General features: G+C 41.1%; 4 protein-coding genes across 6 annotated transcripts; 3 read left to right on the forward strand and 1 right to left on the reverse strand.

The window, feature by feature from the left end:
• Positions 1-40: 40 nt before the first annotated feature.
• ubxn4 (UBX domain protein 4) lies at positions 41-5,481 on the reverse strand. The gene is made up of 13 exons (XM_074694133.1): positions 5,322-5,481; positions 4,408-4,510; positions 4,209-4,237; positions 2,983-3,101; positions 2,677-2,842; positions 2,485-2,560; positions 2,337-2,391; positions 2,036-2,200; positions 1,800-1,927; positions 1,543-1,645; positions 1,313-1,444; positions 967-1,184; positions 41-874 (listed from the first exon to the last, which is right to left on the reverse strand). Exons 1-13 carry the CDS (start codon positions 5,401-5,403, stop codon positions 736-738), a joined length of 1,515 nt encoding a protein of 504 aa, XP_074550234.1. The 5' UTR covers positions 5,404-5,481; the 3' UTR covers positions 41-735.
• Positions 5,482-5,667: 186 nt separating this feature from the next.
• Positions 5,668-8,176, forward strand: nmi (N-myc (and STAT) interactor). The gene is made up of 10 exons (XM_074695114.1): positions 5,668-5,805; positions 5,879-5,913; positions 6,108-6,158; positions 6,274-6,432; positions 6,512-6,628; positions 6,727-6,889; positions 7,046-7,152; positions 7,253-7,439; positions 7,579-7,682; positions 7,753-8,176. Exons 1-10 carry the CDS (start codon positions 5,790-5,792, stop codon positions 7,957-7,959), a joined length of 1,146 nt encoding a protein of 381 aa, XP_074551215.1. The 5' UTR covers positions 5,668-5,789; the 3' UTR covers positions 7,960-8,176.
• Positions 8,177-8,962: 786 nt separating this feature from the next.
• mmadhcb (metabolism of cobalamin associated Db) lies at positions 8,963-12,089 on the forward strand. Of its 2 annotated transcripts, none has more exons than XM_074695051.1 (8): positions 8,963-9,082; positions 9,287-9,309; positions 9,975-10,110; positions 10,728-10,948; positions 11,071-11,179; positions 11,278-11,408; positions 11,649-11,735; positions 11,836-12,086. In XM_074695051.1, the coding sequence occupies exons 2-8, from the start codon at positions 9,301-9,303 to the stop codon at positions 12,028-12,030; spliced, it is 888 nt and encodes a 295-aa protein (XP_074551152.1). In that variant the 5' UTR covers positions 8,963-9,082; positions 9,287-9,300; the 3' UTR covers positions 12,031-12,086. The 2 variants fall into 2 exon arrangements, with proteins under 2 accessions (XP_074551152.1, XP_074551154.1); XM_074695053.1 differs by having other exon boundaries at positions 9,075-9,192; positions 11,836-12,089.
• A 145-nt stretch (positions 12,090-12,234) lies between these two features.
• Positions 12,235-18,687, forward strand: LOC141808837 (exosomal polycystin-1-interacting protein-like). Of its 2 annotated transcripts, none has more exons than XM_074695573.1 (4): positions 12,235-12,759; positions 14,793-15,018; positions 15,124-15,200; positions 17,125-18,687. In XM_074695573.1, exon 4 carries the CDS (start codon positions 17,145-17,147, stop codon positions 17,856-17,858), a length of 714 nt encoding a protein of 237 aa, XP_074551674.1. In that variant the 5' UTR covers positions 12,235-12,759; positions 14,793-15,018; positions 15,124-15,200; positions 17,125-17,144; the 3' UTR covers positions 17,859-18,687. The 2 variants fall into 2 exon arrangements, with proteins under 2 accessions (XP_074551674.1, XP_074551675.1); XM_074695574.1 differs by having other exon boundaries at positions 14,986-15,018.
• The last annotated feature ends 217 nt before the right edge of the window (positions 18,688-18,904 follow it).

Genomic DNA, 18,904 nt, shown 5'->3' on the forward strand with positions numbered 1-18,904 from the left:
TTATTTTACCAGCTCAGTTAGAGTTAACAGGAATAAAACACACAGTTCAGGCTTTCTGAAAAACGGGCTGCTTTAATTTTCTTAATTAATGAGGAGAACTACAGAAGCCACCCACTGTTACTGTGTGTGTGTGTGTGTGTGTGTGTGTGTGTGTGTGTGTGTGTGTAAGAGTATGTCTGTGTGTGCATGAGAGGTTTGCAAGCCATCTAATGGAAATGTTTACATGTACGACCAAAATCATCTGAGTTCAAAGGTCATCCAGGTGAGTAACCGTCAAATACATTTTCAAAATCAAATGTTTCGAGCACAGAATGCAACCAGCTCAGATCAAAACACATCAGGTCAAAGGTCACTGTAAGGTCAAAGGTCACTTGTCAGGAAGAATTTATAGACAATCTGGTTTGCACAGACCAGGTTATAGCAGACCTGGTTGACAGAACCCTGGGTAACTCAGACCTGGTTTACAAAGACCTTGTTTTGGTAGACCTGGTTTGTTAAGACTTGCTGGGATCTTGTGATAGATCTTCGAAGGATAACTAAAGAATTAAGAACTGCTGTAATCTGAGCCGGGTCAGGTGAAAGGACCAGGATCACACAAACAAACTCTGCTAAGTCCAGAGAGGACCAAAGATAATTATTGATTATTACCATGCAGGCCAGGAACAGAGCCCAGAACACAGTAAGAGAACAGAAGGATCAGACTGAACTATTAGAGCTGAACGCCTGACAGGGGCGCTACATCTGCTGGGTGGAGTTCCCGTTCCATGTGTTGTTGTCGTCCTCACTGTCCTCCTGAGTCCTCAGCCGGCAGATTTTTCCATCTTTCTTGAAGTCTTTGGGACGCTTCTCCAGAGTTTGTTTGGACAGAGTTTCTCTAAAGAGGAGAGAGAAGGAGACACCGATTATGACACAATACAAACTCAGTGCTGAATGGTTTCTACCAAGAATACAGAGACTGTTTCTCACCTGTTTGTTTTATCGGATGCTGGTGTAGACTTTGTGTAGGAGTTTGACTGATGGTGGGTGGAGCCTCTGGATGCTGTGCCAGAAGGGGGTGGAGATGTGAACAAGAATGAGCTGAGGAATCTCCAAACAGCGAGCAGAGGGTAAAGGATCGAGCCCAGAACTGCCCAGATACCCCCTCCAGAGGACTGGGCCACCGTGTTTGAAGGTCTGCTGGACTGCTGCAAGGGGCAGGATCAAAGCATAGACATGTTACAAAAGCATGACAGGCAGCATGACAGACACACATTACAAACTGACCAGAGACACATTACAGGGTCTGGGACACGTCTCACAGACTCGGACTCACCGGCAGGAGCACTATGGAAGCACTGGGAGCCAGTTCCAGCTCCAGCAAGGTTTTGTCCAGGTCTTCATTGGTGAACTCCCGCCTCGGGAACATGGTCGCTAGAGAAAAGTTTCCATAGCGATTTCCCACTTCCTGAAACAAAATCATCAAGTTACACTGTGTCATCCTGCTACCTGTTCATCTTTTGATTAAAAATCATAGCTGTTATATTCTTCAAAGCAGAAACTAACCTGAACCGCAAACTGTCGAGCCTCTTGCAGCCTGCTCTGTGACGGGAACTGGTTAGTGATGGAGGAGCCGTCTGGAAGCCGGAATTGGATCCTTGCCACAGTACTGATGGCAACACACACAGATGTACATCGATACAATACCAATAAAAAATGATAAATTAATACATCAACATACACAGTTGGTGCTTTAATACAGAGAAAAAGACAAGATCTCTGCATGTGACACTGCATGTTAGAAGATGGATGGATAAGCATACCTCCTCTCCCTGAGCATCGCCTCCTTCCTGGCCTCCTGCTGCGCCTGCCTAGCCTGCTCTGCCGCCTCTTTAGCAGCTTTATCCTCTTCCTGGACTTTAGCGTAGCGCGCTGCCCGGTCAGCTCGGTCCTGCAGCACAAAGGGAACACCCAAGTTTATCATCACGTCACCTAAAGATGTCTGGCTTTATATATAAATAAAAAGAATCCGCAGTGAAGAAAACACTGATGCTCCCACCTGAGCGATCTGCTGCTTTACTCGCTCCCTCGCAGCCTTCTCCTCTGCTTTCTCTCGGTTCCTCTCCTCGAGGAGTCTCTTGGTCTTTTCTTCTTCTTGTTTCTTCTTGAAGTCTTGCATGTCTTTGCCCATCTTTCTCCGCTCAATCTCCTTCTTAATCTCACTCTGTATCACAGACAAAGGTCACTCATTTACCTCCGAATCGGACATACAGTACAATATAAAACACAGAGCTTCGTTTTAGATTTTAGTGTTCCTTTAAAACAGAACGAATACACACAGACACAATAAGAATCCTTACCTCCTCTTCTCCAATCTTCCTCTGCTCTCGTCTCTCCTCCAGTTTCTTTGTCAACCTGAAACAGAAGATTAAAAATTACAAACACTCAATGCATCACAAAACTTAGAGTACACATCACATTTCAGGCTACGGGCAGGTGTGCTCTCACCTTTCTACTTTAGCTTCCAGATTCTCTTCTGTCTGATGTGATGATTGTTCCTCAGTTGGATTTACAGAGAGAGAAGCTTTCCAAAAGACAGAGGAGAGAAACAGGATTAGTGTTATCACAATAAAAACAATATACACATACACAGTGCAGAGGAACACTGAGGTCAAAGAGAAATTCAGGATCTTTTCTCACCTTTTGTTGTTTCTGACGCTGCCATGATGGGCACTGATGGGCCTGGATCTGAAGCTAAGACAGGAGCTGCTTCTGGTTCTGGTACTTCTGGTACTGTGGCCGTGCTTTCGCATGAACCTGTAGCCCCAGAAGCAGCTGTGTCTGTTGTGATCTGTTGAGCATGCATCTGTAAGAAATCAAGTAAAGGTGGTTTGCGCAGAGCCATTAGTACACTTGAATGTAGCCTCTCTCTCATAATTAATCTTGATCTATATACTATAGACAGTGTAAAACAGGACAGTGTATGATCTGTGTTGTCTCCTGTACCTGCTTCACTCTGTGAATCCTTTTCATCAGCTCCTGAGCAGGCACACTGCCAGCAATGACCTCCAGAGGAATGCCATTCTCTCCAATAAAGAAGCTTGATGGTATGCACACCACCGGATCTTAAAGGTGGGTTAAGGAAAAAGCTCCCAACAGCAGACAAGTTGCAGATTTGTTTTTCATGGTCAATCATTCACAGCCTTGTTAACTTATATTTACGTGTTAAGATAAAGTGATTTGTTATTGAGTGAGAAACCAACAACATTCCTCAGAGACAAGGTTATAATAGTTAACTAAAACGAAACTAAAAACGAAAACTAAAATTTAAAATACATTGCAGTTAACTTAAACTAATAAAAACTATAAAAGAAAACAAAAACGATAAGTAAACTAAAACTGTATCTTGTGTTCACAAAACTAACTGAAACTAACTAAAATGATAGACAAAATTCCCTCAGTTATAGTTTTTGACAATATTAATAGCCTTTAGGATTTGAATTTATCCAACACATTTTCCTAACCAATTTTAGACAGTTTTTGGCAGTTGTCAGCGCAGTACAGCATCATCATAGCTGCGTATAGGGACGTGCTTGTTTACTGCACTGACTGGCTGTGCTCTGTGCTGCCACGAAATGTAGTGGAGCAAAGAATCAGAGCATCTGTAATAGTTTAATTGTTACAGAGTCCAAGTTTTTATTTATTGAAGCTCATATTATATTATTTTTTTTTAAATAATTTATGTTAATATTATTTTCATGTAATTTATGTCAACATTATTTTATATAATTTATGCTTATATTTTTTATACTAAGTTTATATTATTTTCATGTGTTTAAGGCAGCAGCCAACAGTTCAGTATCAGCATTGACAGAGCAGTGAGCACTGTGTTGGACTTGAAAATAAACAGTATCACAAAATATTTACTCTGACCTCTTTGAATCCTGCACCTGGTTAATAAGGTATGAAAAAACTAAAACTAAACTTAAACTAAGCCTTTTTGCAAAAATCAAAACTAAATAAAAACTAGAATGCCTGCTCTAAAACTAATTAAAACTAAACTGTAATGGAAAATAAAATGTCAAAACTAACTAAAACTAAACTATTATGACAAATCCAAAACTATTATAGCCTTGCTCAGAGATCCATCTGCTAAAAAACGCACAACAAAGATCCATCAAAGATAGATATCGACATAAATTAGTTAGTGATAAATAAGTTTTAAAGGATACAGATCTGGGAGAACTGCACACAAGTCTCACTGTGAAAAATGAAAACAGAATTATTATTACACCTTTGACATATCTGGACACGGCAATAAGATTCTCTCCTTAATACATTATCATAAATGACATGACTGATTTTACACATAAAGACTATTGAAAAACATACTAATTATTAACTATATTCGTCTTATCTATGCTCAGATACCTGTTGGCATCTACTCTGATGGCCACACAGGTGTTCTTTGCTGCTTCTGATACTGTGTCATCCTCCCAACTGGACATCAGCTGAGCTGACTGTTCATCTTCACCTGGACACACACACACACACACACACACACACACACACACACACACACACACACACACACACACACACACACACACACACACAGAGAGAGAGAGAGAGAGGGAAAGTTCTATAATTTACAGTAATACTTTTATAATCCATGATTACAGTAAAAGTATGCCTGTATTTATATTATCAATATAAATAATTAGTTAATATAATGTTATAGTGTTATAATGTTTTTTGTCTTTGGTTTTATCATGTTTTTCATTCTGTATTTATAATTGTACTAACTTCTAATATACATTTTATAGTGAATAAATACGGTTTCATTTAAATAAACAGTAATGGTTATATAGCATGTATAAAATGGATTTAACAGAAATGGTCATAAATAACGTATTGCACTGGCTCTGGTATGATATATAATGAAGGTTATGGATAATGTATAGTTAAGGTAATATAGGACGTGTAGTAATGGTGCTGTATAATGCAGAGTAATGGTTACACAAACATTTTTCTGATGTAAACACAGTGACGTTACAAACTGCAGTTAGCTAACCAACATTAACATTTAGCTAATCACAGAACATCTTTAATATGTGTCTAAATGTGTCTGAATATTTCCAAATGTGTCTCAGCCGTGAGGAAAAACTCTATTTCAGTCATTTAAAACGTAAAACGAAACGTATGTGAGAACACTTTAATCCTCTGCTGGTTGGATCAGAGCTAACTCAAAGCTAACTGCTAGCGCTGCTTGTCATATCCAGCTGTCCGTTCAGGCTAACGTTAGCTCAAACCAACATAGACACAATACACACACACTGACGTACCTGTTATAACGACCACAAACACGGAGCTCCGCTGTTTAGCAGAGGCTATAGCGTCAGGAATCGAACCTTGAAACCAAATCATGTTAGCTAGCAGGCAAAGCTAAGAGTTACTCAGCTGTCAGATCAGCTGGAGAAACAGACACTTCCGGGACAGCGCGACAATGCTGCGCCACTTCCGATGTAGAATTTGTTTTCAATTAATTGAATTAAATACTTTTCTTTATTTTTCTTTTTTTTCTTTGTTTTTTCTTTTTACGTTTTATGTATGCTACTTTTCTTTCTTTTTTTTTTATCATTGAGTTATTCACTGTCATTCAAGTCCATGTGGCCTTCCATACACGGAGTGTGGGAGTGCGTCATAGCATAGCTCTGAATTTAGGTTTCAGTTTTGATTCTGCTGTTGCTGTTACGCCCGGTTTGCTGCTTGTTTTTCCTCTTCAAGACACTTAAACGGCAGAATTTACTTAAATGTTACAACAATCAGGTATTCTACCAAAGACTAGACTTAGTTTAAGTGGTTTAAGTTTTATATTTTCTAACAGAGTGTCTGTCCTCAGATCCGATCATGTCTGACATGATGAAAAATGGCGAGGTAAGAACTGTAAAACTTCATAAAAAAAGACTAAGTGTGTGTAATTTTAATCAGTGCCAGAGCTAATTCAACTTTTAATATTATTGTATCTTTTGTTTTGAATTTCTAACTGCTTTAAACCTTTAAAACAGCTGCCTTGGCATTATTGTTTGTTCCTCATTCTTTTCGTGTTTGCTTCATTTGTTCCCTGTCAGATGCAGCACCGTGAGCTGGAAGAGGCCAAGGCAGAGCTTGAGACTTGGAAGGTTAAAAGTTATAATAGTCTAGACGTCATGACGTCTGGACCCACCATCTCTTCACTGTCATCATAATCTTGATCTGCTCCTCCTGAAAAATAAATAACTTCTGTTTGCCTTTCAGAATAGAATAAGAGAAGCAGATGATATGAAAGCCAAACTAACTTTGGAGAAACTCAATGAAGATGAGGTGAAGACGACTGCTCAGAACGAGATGATGGCTCTGTCTAAGCAGCGAGAGGAGTTAAAGAACAAGTTCACTGAGAGCCTGATGGAAGTACAGGTATGACTGTGTACAACCTGGCAACACTTTGAAAATAAAAGAAGTAAATGATATTAATCCTGTTTTTCATGCCTTTCAGGAAGAGATTAAAAGTATGAGGAAGCGCAAACATGATCTGATCGACAAACTGAACAAAAGTCAAGAGAAACTGCAGAGAAAGAGGAATGAGTGCACCAAACTGCAGCAAAAGTTTAAGGTAAACCTCATGAGTAAATAGATTTCCCACATTTACAGTTAACATCAAATCAAATAAGGAGTCAATCATTGATACAGCTGTGTCCTTTCACACAATAGATCTACGCTCAGATCCCAGACTCCAAGGTGGAGTTCAGCGATAAGAATGTCAAGCAGGTGGATGAGGACGATGAGCAAATCAGAGCTGAGTTCGTCATCAGTCAGAGGGTGTCTGCTCCTCTGGAGGGAGGTCAGGCTCTCATCACCTTCGAGGAGGAGAGAGGTGAACAAGACTATTGCTATTTTTCACGCATATTGTGAAGCTAAAGCACAAAAAATACTTTATCTGTGTATATTTGTGTCTCTGTATCTCTTTAAATATGCAACTAGTGTGTTTTTAACTTCTGTGTCTCTGCATCTTTGTATCTGTGTCCTGTAGTTGCAGCCCAGATCCTGAAGGTGGGGAAGTTCTCTGTGTCATGTGAATCTGAAATCCTAGATGTGAAAGCGAAGAAAATCAATCTGGATCCTACTGTGAAGTTTGAGGTCACCTGTGCAGTTATATTTACCCAGACTCTTATATTTCTATTCAGACTTTCATATTTACCTGTTTTCTGATGTCTACCTGTGCTCTGTGATGGTTTAGGTTCACTTGCAGGTGTCCAGAAAGCAGCTCGGTGTCTCTGAAGTCCCGCCCTCGCTACCTGAGGAGAGTATGAAGGACAGGCTGATGATCAGTTTCTGCAGACCGAGCAGGGGAGGAGGAGAGGTGAAGGAGGTGAAGTATGACAAGAAGACCGGGAAAGCATCCATCACCTTCCTCGAGCCAGGAGGTAAAAACACTGATCAGAGTTAGTGTGATCTTAACACCTGTGTCTACCTCAGACTTTGGGGTTTCATCAGGAGCTCTGTTGTTAAAAGCAGGCAAAGTTTTGGATCTTTAATTGTGTTTGTGGATGTGTGTCTTTATAGTTGCAGACAGTCTGGTCCTTAAGGGGGACTACCTTGTGGATCTGGACTCGGAGGTCAAAGTTCAAGTTGAACCTGTTTACAAATACGAGCTGCAAAAGTTTCAGGTACCGTACTAACACTGATAATCTAAAAAATTACACTAGACTGAAGAGTGATGGAGGTGCTGTGTTGCAGACATTCTGCGGATCTTCAAGGAGAACCGTTCTACTGGAGGGGATCTCAGATGTCGTGGATCAGGAGGACCTGCAGGATTCCCTCGAGATCCACTTCCAGAAGCCGAGGAACCATGGAGGAGAGATTGAGAGCATCGAGTACGTTAGCAGGAAGAGGGGACAGGTGACCGCTTTCTTCAACTGTGAGGAGGAGGAGATGCCTAAGTGACCTCCTCTAGTACAGAACGCCCACACCTGAGTGCTGAGAGTCTGTGATGTGAAGCTGTAAAATCCTGTCTTGCTTTAGTCTGATCCCTGTGAACAGATTTCTATCATGATCATTATTATCACACACATTTCTGCTGGGGCAGATTCTGTCTATATGTTCCTGTATGCTCAAGCACTGGGTTAAATCCAGCACTCTAAGCATGTCTCTGTATTCCTGTTTCAATCATTAAAGTTCAGAATCTTTGAAAGGTGTGTTTTTATGTACTGTTGCTCCAGTTTAACCTGTGGGGAGGCTGTGGCTCAGCGGTGAAGTCGCTCATCTTTTAATGTTAAGGTCTGAGGTTAGATCCTAGGTCCTGCTGTCCACATGCAAGACATTGATAAGATAATACAACTATAGAAAAGAAAAGAATAGAAACATTCTTCATTAATCCCTCATATTTTTGTGTTACAGCAGAAGTACTACATACAAAGCAGAAAACGCAATAATAAAATAGAAAAAATACGAACCACTAAAAAATAGAAAAACTTAGAGCAATTTCACTGTTTAAACTAAAATAAAAATAATTACAAGAATAAAAAATCCATTGAATACAAAAATAAAATTATTAATGACCATGTTTTGAATATTGGATGGTAAAGCTGAGTCTGGTTATGGCATGTTGTAAAGTCTTGTTGCAGATGGGAGGAATGACCCGTGATAGTGCTCCGTCTTGCAGGGTGAGAGTAGTCTGCTGCTGAAGGAGCTACTCAAACAACCTGAACCTTATGGTGCATTAAATCAATGATATAGTTAGAGATCTCTATTAGAATTTATTTCTATAAAATTATTAAAACTGTTAATCTTTTAGGTTCTTCTCGATAATCTCAGGATTAAGTAAAATAAATGCATGTATTTACTGCTCACAGGACTGTATTGTGTAAACACAGACCGGACGATCCCACTCCGGACCGCAGGTGTCGCTGTTCTTCCCTTAGACCATAGTACAGCCGAATACAAACTACGTCATACTGCGCATGCGTAAACTCAAGGTGAATGTAGCTGCTTTTGAAGAAAGTTTAAAGATGAGATAAAAAAAAGAAAACACCGTGAGATTACTCTTAGATCCGCTCTTCGTCTGCAGGTGAGCTCATCCTCCTCCTCTTTTTCGAGATTAACGTCTCCTTAATGATATCCGGTATGACCTGTTTTTATGTTTAAACTGAACTGTTTAGACTCACCGTGAGCACTCAGGTAAACGGGGCTCTCCGTTATGGTTATCACATTTATTACGTAAACATTTGGAGTTTGATACGTGTTGATAACTGTGTGTCTGTGTGTGTTACAGGGACACACAACAGGATGGCCAGTGTGAGTTCTTTCATCTGTTTTCAATGAAGCGTCATTTATACAATTTTAATAACAACGTGTTAGCATATACAGCTTTTAGCAGGAGCTGTAATTAGTCTCATGAAGCCAGTTATCGGCCTGTTAAATCAACACACAGTTCCTGTAATCCATTTCACATGAAAGGGGCGAGGTCGACACCTGACCAATCACAGACAAGAACAGTTTGCTGCCGGTAGATCATCATATTTTATTAACTCAGAGGAAACATAGACGCTAGAGGAAGATAATGTAATTTTTTTATCCCATAAGGACAACTTGAAGGCTCTCTCATAAAGATTTTTTTTGTTTGTTTTTAATATAACCTGCTTCAGAGACAGCCAGGTGTATTCTGGTGATCTAAAAAAAAATCTATGCAGCACTAAAAACCTGAGTTAACTTTGACATTACCACTGTAACCACAAATCCTGCTTCAGGTAAAGAGCACAGGTCTCAGTAGAACACACAGGGCAGGTGAGGTTCACCTGTAACATCACCTCGCCTGGAGGCTCAGGTCCCAGATTAGAAACAGTCAGAGTGTCTCTCCCTCTTAGACAGAAACTTGGTTTAATTGCTCCTTAACATGATCACCAGTATTAACCTCATCAAGGTTTAATGTATCTTTGATGTGTGTATGTGTGTGTGTATAGGTGTTGAGCAGCAGGGTGCGTCTGGTCTCTTACCTGACAGGTGTTCAGGGTTTGGTTGGTCGAGTTTCTTCAGTCAGAACTTTTTCTACAGCTGGATCAGATGAGCCACACATTACAATGACGACACAAAACACAGGTGGGTTTTGATTAGGGATAGACCGATTATCAGGGCTGATATTTGGCATTTTGGGGTATATTGGCATCTGCCTTTTTTTAATCCGTTGTTTTAGCTCTGATGCTTCTCTGCACAGAATTTCTCCCTGTCTACCCTATGGAAGCCCTAGATGGTCATTTAAAATCAGTCATGTAAAACCAAACAGAAAATTAATTCAATTGCATTACATGCCTGGAAAAGGCAGCACTCAGTTCTCCATTCTGTCCAGTTTTATTGCAGTTACATAGACATTTTTGAAAACTTTATTTACTGTAGTAAACTTTAGCTATTTATCTTTTTAAGTTTTCATTTAACTTAAAAACACATGCTGCTAAGCCTGGGAGATGTTTGACAAACATATGCTTGAGGGCATTAAATGCAGTTAAGGGTTCGCTTTGACTGCAAATGAATATCAGCTTCAAATATCGGTTATCGGCCTCCTTGCTTACTAATAATCGGTTTCGGTAGCGGCCCCAAAAAATCTATATCGGTCTATCTCTAGTTTTGATGATGATGATGATGATGATGATGATGATGATGATGATGATGGCGATGGCGCAGACCTTAGATAAACAAACATCTCCCCTCTCCTCTCTCAGCCATGAACACTGTATGGCCTGATGACTCTATCGGCCCCTTTGGACATCAGGACAGGCGCTTTCTGCTGCCAGGTAACTCTGGCTTTGACTTCCACCTGACGGGCCTGACAGAGCAGCAGAGGGAGAAGAAGAGTCACATTACCCTCCCTGATGTTCTAACCGCCCCCTCCTCGTCTGACCGACACCTGTCCATCCTCACCCAGGTGGCCTCTGACCTTTGTGTGAGTAGTTTACTGTCCAGACTCACATTAGACAGATAACAGCTGATCTGAGTAGAGTTTGATGACTGATTCGATAAAATGACTATGATGATTTGAATAAACTGTACTGACTTTTTGTGCAGGATAAAGATGACTCCGCCCCCTCGCAGCCTGTGTGTCCAGCTGATCAGTACTTTGATCAGTCCAGAGTGGAGTGTGTGATTCAGAACTGTCCCGAGCTGCTAAAGAGAGGTAATCAGTGTGTCAGGTTCTGTATATAAACAAGCACAGAGAGATGCACTAAGTTACCTTTTAAAATTTGTTTTTCCTCTGGTTATGTGATGTTGCAGACTTCCTGTCCATGTTCCCTGAAGCCCCGCCCACTCAGATGATGGCGGTCACAGTAACTCAGAGGACAAAACACGACATGAGCAGCTGGAGTCCAGATGTGGAGGACGAGAGGGAGGAGATGCTGCACACTGTGAGAATGCTTCATTTATAAATTTGTACAGATATTTTTTTCTTTATTTTTATCAGCGAAGAGGAGTAATAACAGTGTGAGGCGAATGTAAACTTATGAAAAGTTTAAGATGAGAAGCTGGTGGCTGTAACACATAGTGAGCTTGACAAACCCAGACTTTCTTAGCTGGCTCAAGAAACTCTAAAGCTCTAAAGTGTTTGTGAGTAATGTGTGTATTAACTGTGTATTTCTTGGTTGCAGTTCATTGAAGGGGCCCAGCAGATCTGCTTGGCGCTGCAGGGTGAAGGATTCTGGGCTGACTTCATTGACCCCTCATCAGGACTCGCTGTAAGTCCCAAACCTCGGTGGCAGATGAGCATTTGAGACATTCTGAGACATTTTTTTATTTGAGCTGTTTTACTGATGTTGTCTCTCTCCTCTTCCTCAGTTCTTCGGCCCGTACACAAACCTCACCTTCTTTGAGACGGACGAGCGGTACAGTCAGTTGGGATTTCGGGTGGAGGACCTCGGCTGCTGCAAGGTAATCAGACACGCTCTCTGGGGAACCAACGTGTTCGTGGGGACGATATTCACCAACGCACCGCCCACAAGTGACATCATCAGGAAACTACAGGGCAGCTGAACTGTGACATCAAATACATGGACACTCACACACATATATGTAGATTATTGGTGTATTGATCACTGATTACTCGTCTGAATAAAGTGTTTTAATGATTTGACTTCTTCTATCGTCCTTTATGAAGTCAGAGAGTGTGTTTGTGTGTGAGAGGTTAAACAATACAAGGTCAAACATTTATAAAGTCACATTAGATGAGATAAATATATATATTGTGATTTGTGATTGCGTATTTTGATGGATTTTCACCCGAAGATGCCTCCCATATTCAGGCATATAATTGATAACAAGCTTATTAGAGAGATTGAGATGTTAAACAGAAGAAAGTAATTAAAAACAGAAAAGCCTTCAGCTCAGATTCATGTGGAAACTCAGTGTGTGAAGAGTTGTTAGCTGAAGGATCCCCGCCACCCATCACACACACACGTGGTAATTTCTGCATGAGATCACTGAGCTTTTTAGGATTCATCCAGTGACTCAGAGGGGATTTGCTGAGTGTGTGTGTCACACACAGCATGCTTTCCGTTTAGTTTGCTGTTACCATGGAAACGAGGGGAGGGGGTAGAGGGAAAATGAGGCTGTTTGACTGAACTCCACTGTTTTAGAGTCAGCGTAAAATCTGCTTTCTGCTCCGTAAGGCTGGATTTTTTAAAGATGCATCATCAATGATCTGTTAAAATATTTACAGCTGGACTGTGAGTTACAGAGAGGAGGACACAGAGACTACAAGAGGTATGTTTGGTTCTCCTTCACTGACCTTCACATCGTTCTGACCACCTTCTGACTTCTACAGATGTGGAGCAGAGCCCCTGTCATGTTTTTGAGATCAAGCCAGCAATTTTCATCTAGATTCTGACTTGAAACTCGATGTTGGAGCCATAATTTAGTTTTGTTTTCTTGGTTTCTCTTGTTTCTTTGTATGTCTAAGAACTTTTTTTGAATGCTATTTTTTGCTCTGCCAGTAGGTGGTAGTTTAAATGGATTTAAGAAGCCTGAGGTAATGAGCCAGGTGTGTGTAGAATGGGAGGCTTACAGTTTTCAACCATGGTTTGTTGTAACGGGCGTTTAACGTTTTAGTTGTTTGTTTTATCGTGGATTGATTGTTTTTTTTTGGTGAATAATAAACGGGTCCCTACATCCAAAACTCTAAGGACAACGGTATTTTTTTTCTTGTTTTTATTGCCGTTAAAACTTAAACATGGGTCTGAGAAGTTCCTCCCTTCACACCGACAAAACGTAGTCTTATAGGAAGACTCTACACTCAAAATTCTGAGCAAAACCTAGAAATCTCAGACGTTTTCCTTTTTCCTTAGAGGTCAAAAAACTCTTTTAAAACCGTCTATTAATAAACTTTCCCCACCCCAAAATACTCAGTGGCCCTAATCCTCTTCTTTTAGACTTTACACACTTTGATTTGATTTGATTTGTATTTGTCTCAAACATGCACATACATAAAAACAAACAATATGTGTAATGGGAAAAAAAAAAGCACACAATGATAAAGTGTGAGTTCAGGGGCTGAAGGAAGCAAAGTTTATCAAGTTCAGCCCCCCTTACACTGTCATGTAATTTCATAATTCACATAATCTTAGTATAATAAGACAAACAACTTTAATATAAATAGAACCTTGAATAGAACCTTAGTTAAAAGCATGTTGACTGACTCAATTATTTGGAAAAAAAAACTAAAAAGATGATAAAATTAGCTGTCCAGTTCTTTATAGCAGAACAAAATCTGACCTGTTTTAAATTTTATCAAGTCCCAGGATTTTTAAGTCCTCGATTTTAAAAACAAAGGATTTGTATGAGCAAGGTACTCAGCATGGTGGACCATCATTTTGACTCTCTTGTAAATATATAAATCTTTTGTAAGGTGCTTTTATATGTATTTCCCCATACCTCAACACAATAGGACAGACTCGGATCAATAAGTGCATAGTACAACATCTGAAGTTACTTCTGATCCAACACATGTTTAATTTTACCCAAAACTCCAATACTTTTTGAAACTTTGGTCCACAAATATTTAGTATGAGGCTTCCAGGATAACTTATGATCAATTATGACACCCAGAAACTTACTTTCGGAAACTCTTTCAATTTCCACATTTTCAATTTCCAAACAAACCCCTTGCTTAATTTTAGAATTTTCAAATATCATGAACTTGGTTTTGTTCAAGTTTAATAATAATTTGTTTTCATCAAACCAGTGCTTTAGTTTTAGCAATTCCTTTTTGACTATCAATAATAGCTGCTGACTCACTTTTAAGGTTTATTTTTGCTATTTTAATTCATTATTTGAGATACTTCATATATTTAGGTTAAAGTCAATCCATTTATATGGTGAAATGTTTACATAAAAGTTTACAAAGTTATCATTTGTGTATCTAAAAATTCTTAAATGAATCCCATGTTGTTTTGAATGATACTCATGTGGTTTCCATTACGTTTACCAAAAGCTTTGTTATCCCAGCGTCTGATTGGTTGGATCAGGTGTGCTCTTGGGTAAATTATTAATACAGTAATCCAACCAAAACACACTGAGCCCTCATGTTTTTATACGTTAACAGATGTTTTGGTCTAAAATTGGGGATCTGGACAGGTCAAGTCTGGTGGGATTGGGGCACAGGGGGGCCGTTAGGATCAGCCTCCAGGGGTGCTGAGGGTCTAGATTTCTTGCCACAACAGGAGAATTTATCAGTTTGTTTTGGATGTAATCATTCAGCTTCATCTTTCCAAATCAATCCTGTGATTTATTGTCTCCAGCTGATGTAGTAAGATGATCAGCCACAGGAGGGCAGCAAACACTGAAGTTTTCATGACAGAGTCTGCTGATTGGAAACTGAGAGGAGGATCCAAAAGAGGAGGAGAGGAGAGGAGAGGAGAGGGAAGAAGAGGAGGAGAGAGTAAAGAGGAGAAGAAAACAGATCCTGATTTGTGTGTTTGATTTTCTCTTCAGATGAACCAGAACGTCCCGACTCTTCGGACCAGAGTGAGGAAGTTAAACCTTTCCACATTTAACACCTTCAGTTCTTCTTCCATCCATCCTGGTTACTTTACCTTCCTTCTCTTTTTTTCTCTTCCTCTCTCTTCGCAGATGGTCATATGGAGTGTGTGTGCTTCAGTCGGGATTGTCTCTGCAGCAAAAAGCCCCCAGAACCTCTGAGAGCCACAGTGAGTAAAACACACACACATACACACACACTTACTCTTTTTGCTGTCAGATGTGTGATCTATAATCACTTAAACCTGTTAATTGATCCAGTCGTGTGCATGAGTGTGAGAGTGTGTGATCAGTGACAGTGACAGTCACATCCTGTGAAAACATAAAAGACGTCTCTCGTCCTTATATGGATCACTCATATCTAGCTCCGCCATTGTTACCATATATGGATTGATTATTTGTTTGTTATTGTTGTGAAAAAATAGCCAAACAACCCGAACGTTGCCCAATGGTTAAGCTCAGTGACCTCTTCTAATTGGGCTCTATGGGGGCTGACTCACTTTTGGAACCAGCCTCTAGTGGACACTAGAGGAACTGCTACATTTTTCAGACCTGTTGATTAAAAGTATATTAAAGTTTATTATTTAATAGTGTTAAAAAGTTGTGTTAATCCTGCTCAGTTACTAAATTATTGTCCAAAAATGGAGCCAAAATTACTCTGATGACGACATGATGTGTTTTACATAACGAGTCAGAGTCTCTAGTGTGGATTTGGCTCCTGGAGCTGTGGTTTTCCCGTTCCCTCCTTTAACCAAACCCACATTTAACTTCTTGATGAAGTGTCAAGGCTCCCTCAGGTGGATCCAGTCCACGGCAGAACAAATTCTCCTTTGGTTTTGAAGCAGACGCTTACGAATACGGAAAGTTCAACGACTGTTGAGTGTCACTTATACTCCAGCCAGTCAGTAGGGGGAGCTCTAACTGTTTTGGATCCACTTTTGGGGAGCTTTCATGCCATCCATCCTTTGTTTTTTTTCCAAGATCTGCAAACAAATTAGGAATTTATTTGTTAAATAAAGTTTAATTTTTTACTTCAGGCTTTTAAAATGTTTTAATTAAATTAAATAAGAGTTTAATCTGAATGTAAAAAGTCTTAGTTTCACTTTTATCTCATTAAGAACCGAATAATTTATTTTTCTTAAACTTTCGTTGAAGCCAAGAAAAAAGGAGCAAACTGTGTAAAAAAATAAAACTCAGCTGTTTGGAATTATTTTGTTTTTGACCTGCTGCGTGAGTGTGTGAGAGCGAGAGTGTGTGTGTGCTACAGTGTGCTCAGTTAACAACAGTCAATAAAAATAATGGTCTGCAGAGTCATGGGGGAAGAATGTTTGAAGAGTCTGCAGCTGCTGCTGTTCACCAAACCTCTGTTATATAACACACACACACACACACACACACACACACACACACACACACACACACACACACATGCTCCCTTTCTGTCTTTTTCCCTTCATGATTTGAGTGACCGTGTAGAGGCTGTGAATCATGATATAATCATCAGATAATGATCTAGTGAAGGGTGACTCAATAGGGAGCAGAGGAGTCCCAGACTCTGCTTAGAGGGACTCTAGGATCAGACAGACCAGGATCTGTCCCAGGATGAGCTGCGGATCACCTGAGACACCTGAGTTTGAATCTTCCACAGGATTCTCCTCTGACTTCAGTTTAACAGCAAAAAAAAAACTCAAAATGATCTCTCTTTTCTAAAAAACACCTCACGTTTTTTCCACTTCCTGTCTCTGACACTCGAACAGACGCTGAGTCAAACCTGCCAACTCTGAAAAACACAGAGCGAGGGAACAAGACTTTGGATTCAAACCCAAACACTCCACTTTTCCACCGTCTCACACAGCTGAAATAAAGAGACCAGTGTTTGACTCCTCCTGAAAGTGTGTGTGTGTGTGTGTCTGGAAATAGAGTTGGGTTCAGTGAGCTGACTTCCACATGTTGCAAAAGCAGCAGCAGCAGCAGCAGGTTACTGCAGGGCAGAGAGAGAGTGGCGGGTGGAGGATGGTGGGTGGGGTAACTGTCCATTAGCTCATTTATCCACATGCTAACTTCCTGTCTCTGTCTCTGTCCGTCGTGGTGAAGATGTAGTCCGTCCCAGCTCCATGGAGATGTCTCCACACACCCCGTCCTCTGCCTGGTTGCTGTGGTTGCTGTGGTGGCTGTCCTTCCTGACCCCACCCTCTGAAGCCTCTCCACCCTTAAACTCCACCCTGCTGTTTGACAGCGGCGCCCCCAGCTTCAGCCTGAGGAACTGCAGCTGCTCCACCCCAATCAGGGACTGCAGCGAGGCTCTGGCTAACTCAGTGTGCAGATGTCACACCGTGCTGCGCTCTGCCCTGCCCCCTGCTGGCCTCAGGGAGGAGGGGCTCCTCACTGTGTGGGTGAAGGAGGAGTGGGTGCTGCAGGAGGTGCTGAACAGGAGTACTGTCGCCCACCTCAGGCTCTCCTTCTGTGGAGAGAGACCCACACACAGTCAGTACCTGTCTCTGCTGGGCCTTCAGACCCTCAGAGTCCACAGTCCTCATGCACCCTACCCCACACAGGATATCTCCATCACCCCGCCAGCTGACTTTGAAGCCCCCTCCTCCTCCACCTCCTCCTCCTCCATCCATGTGACCTTCCTGGACTTGTCAGTGTTGAACGGACTCTCTGCTTTGAAAGCTTACAGTGTGTTGGGACCACCTCCACACACCTTCTCCCAGCACTTTCCCCACTTGCACCTTCCACCTGCTCCCTCCCTGTCAGGCACACCTGAGGCTCCTGTGGACCACCAAGACTGGACTGCAGAGAGCCTGCTTCTTACATTTATCTACTGATGGATCACAGGGTTCAGACTGTGAGAGCAGGAGTCAGGCGACACCTCCGTGTTTTCTTCCTCTGACAAACTCTCTGTGGATTATATTTCTTATCGCTGGATTTAATCTACAGAGAGGCTGAAGAACTTTTAACTCCTCCTGCTGTTTGTGTGTTCACACCACTATCAGCTTCCCCTCCTTTTGTTGTGTTATCATGTCTCCTTGCTTCATTTGCTCCTGTAGTTTCCTCATATCCTAGAGGAGAAAAGACAACAGAAAAAGCTAAGAAACAAGATTCTCCTCAGTCACAGCTCTGTGTCTCCTGCATGTCAACATTTATCCCACCCTGTGTGTAGTTTACCTTGCAAATTATTACATTAAGACTCCATGTCTTTGCTTTTCCCTGCGCGGTGACTGTCAGGCGCGTTGGCACTGGATGCACTTTGTGGTGAACAGATGGAAACAGCTGCAGCTGTGAGTGAAAACACATTTTATTATATAACAGACTGAACTTCAGGAAAAAACACACACAGGCTGTTCTGTGTTTTGCTCTGTTCAGCTGTTTGAGGTTCAAGAATGTTCTCTGCTGCTTGATTGACTCCTCCTCTTCCTCTTCTTCTTCTTCCTCCTAACATCACCTGGAAGTCTGCTCCAGGTGAACTAATTAATATTTAAAGTTGTGTTGTTGTGCACCTTCTTGCTCCTGATAAACAGGTTGTGTGTGTGTGTGTAAAGGTACGATAATAAGTTAAGTATATGCAGAAAGGTGTGTGTGTATATATTTTGAGATATATCTGAGTGTTTGAGACGAACAGACGATGTGGACGCCCCCTGCTGTCTGCGGACTCCCTCTGTAGATCCTGACATAATAAACTATTACAAAGCTTTATGTGTGTGTGTGTGTGTGTGTGTGTGTGTGTGTGTGTGTGTGTGTGTGTGTGTGTGTGTGTGTGTGTGTGTGTGTGTGTGTGTGTGTGTAAGGCATCACTTACAAATTAGCGCGTGCACACAAAACACTGAACACACGCACACTCATGGAAAACACCGCGTGACGTTCGGAAAAGAAA

Source organism: Halichoeres trimaculatus, unplaced genomic scaffold, assembly GCF_033239565.1.
Source record: "Halichoeres trimaculatus isolate MK-OKI-2021-1 unplaced genomic scaffold, fHalTri1.1 fHalTri1_scaffold_19, whole genome shotgun sequence".
Taxonomy (NCBI): Eukaryota; Metazoa; Chordata; class Actinopteri; order Labriformes; family Labridae; genus Halichoeres; species Halichoeres trimaculatus.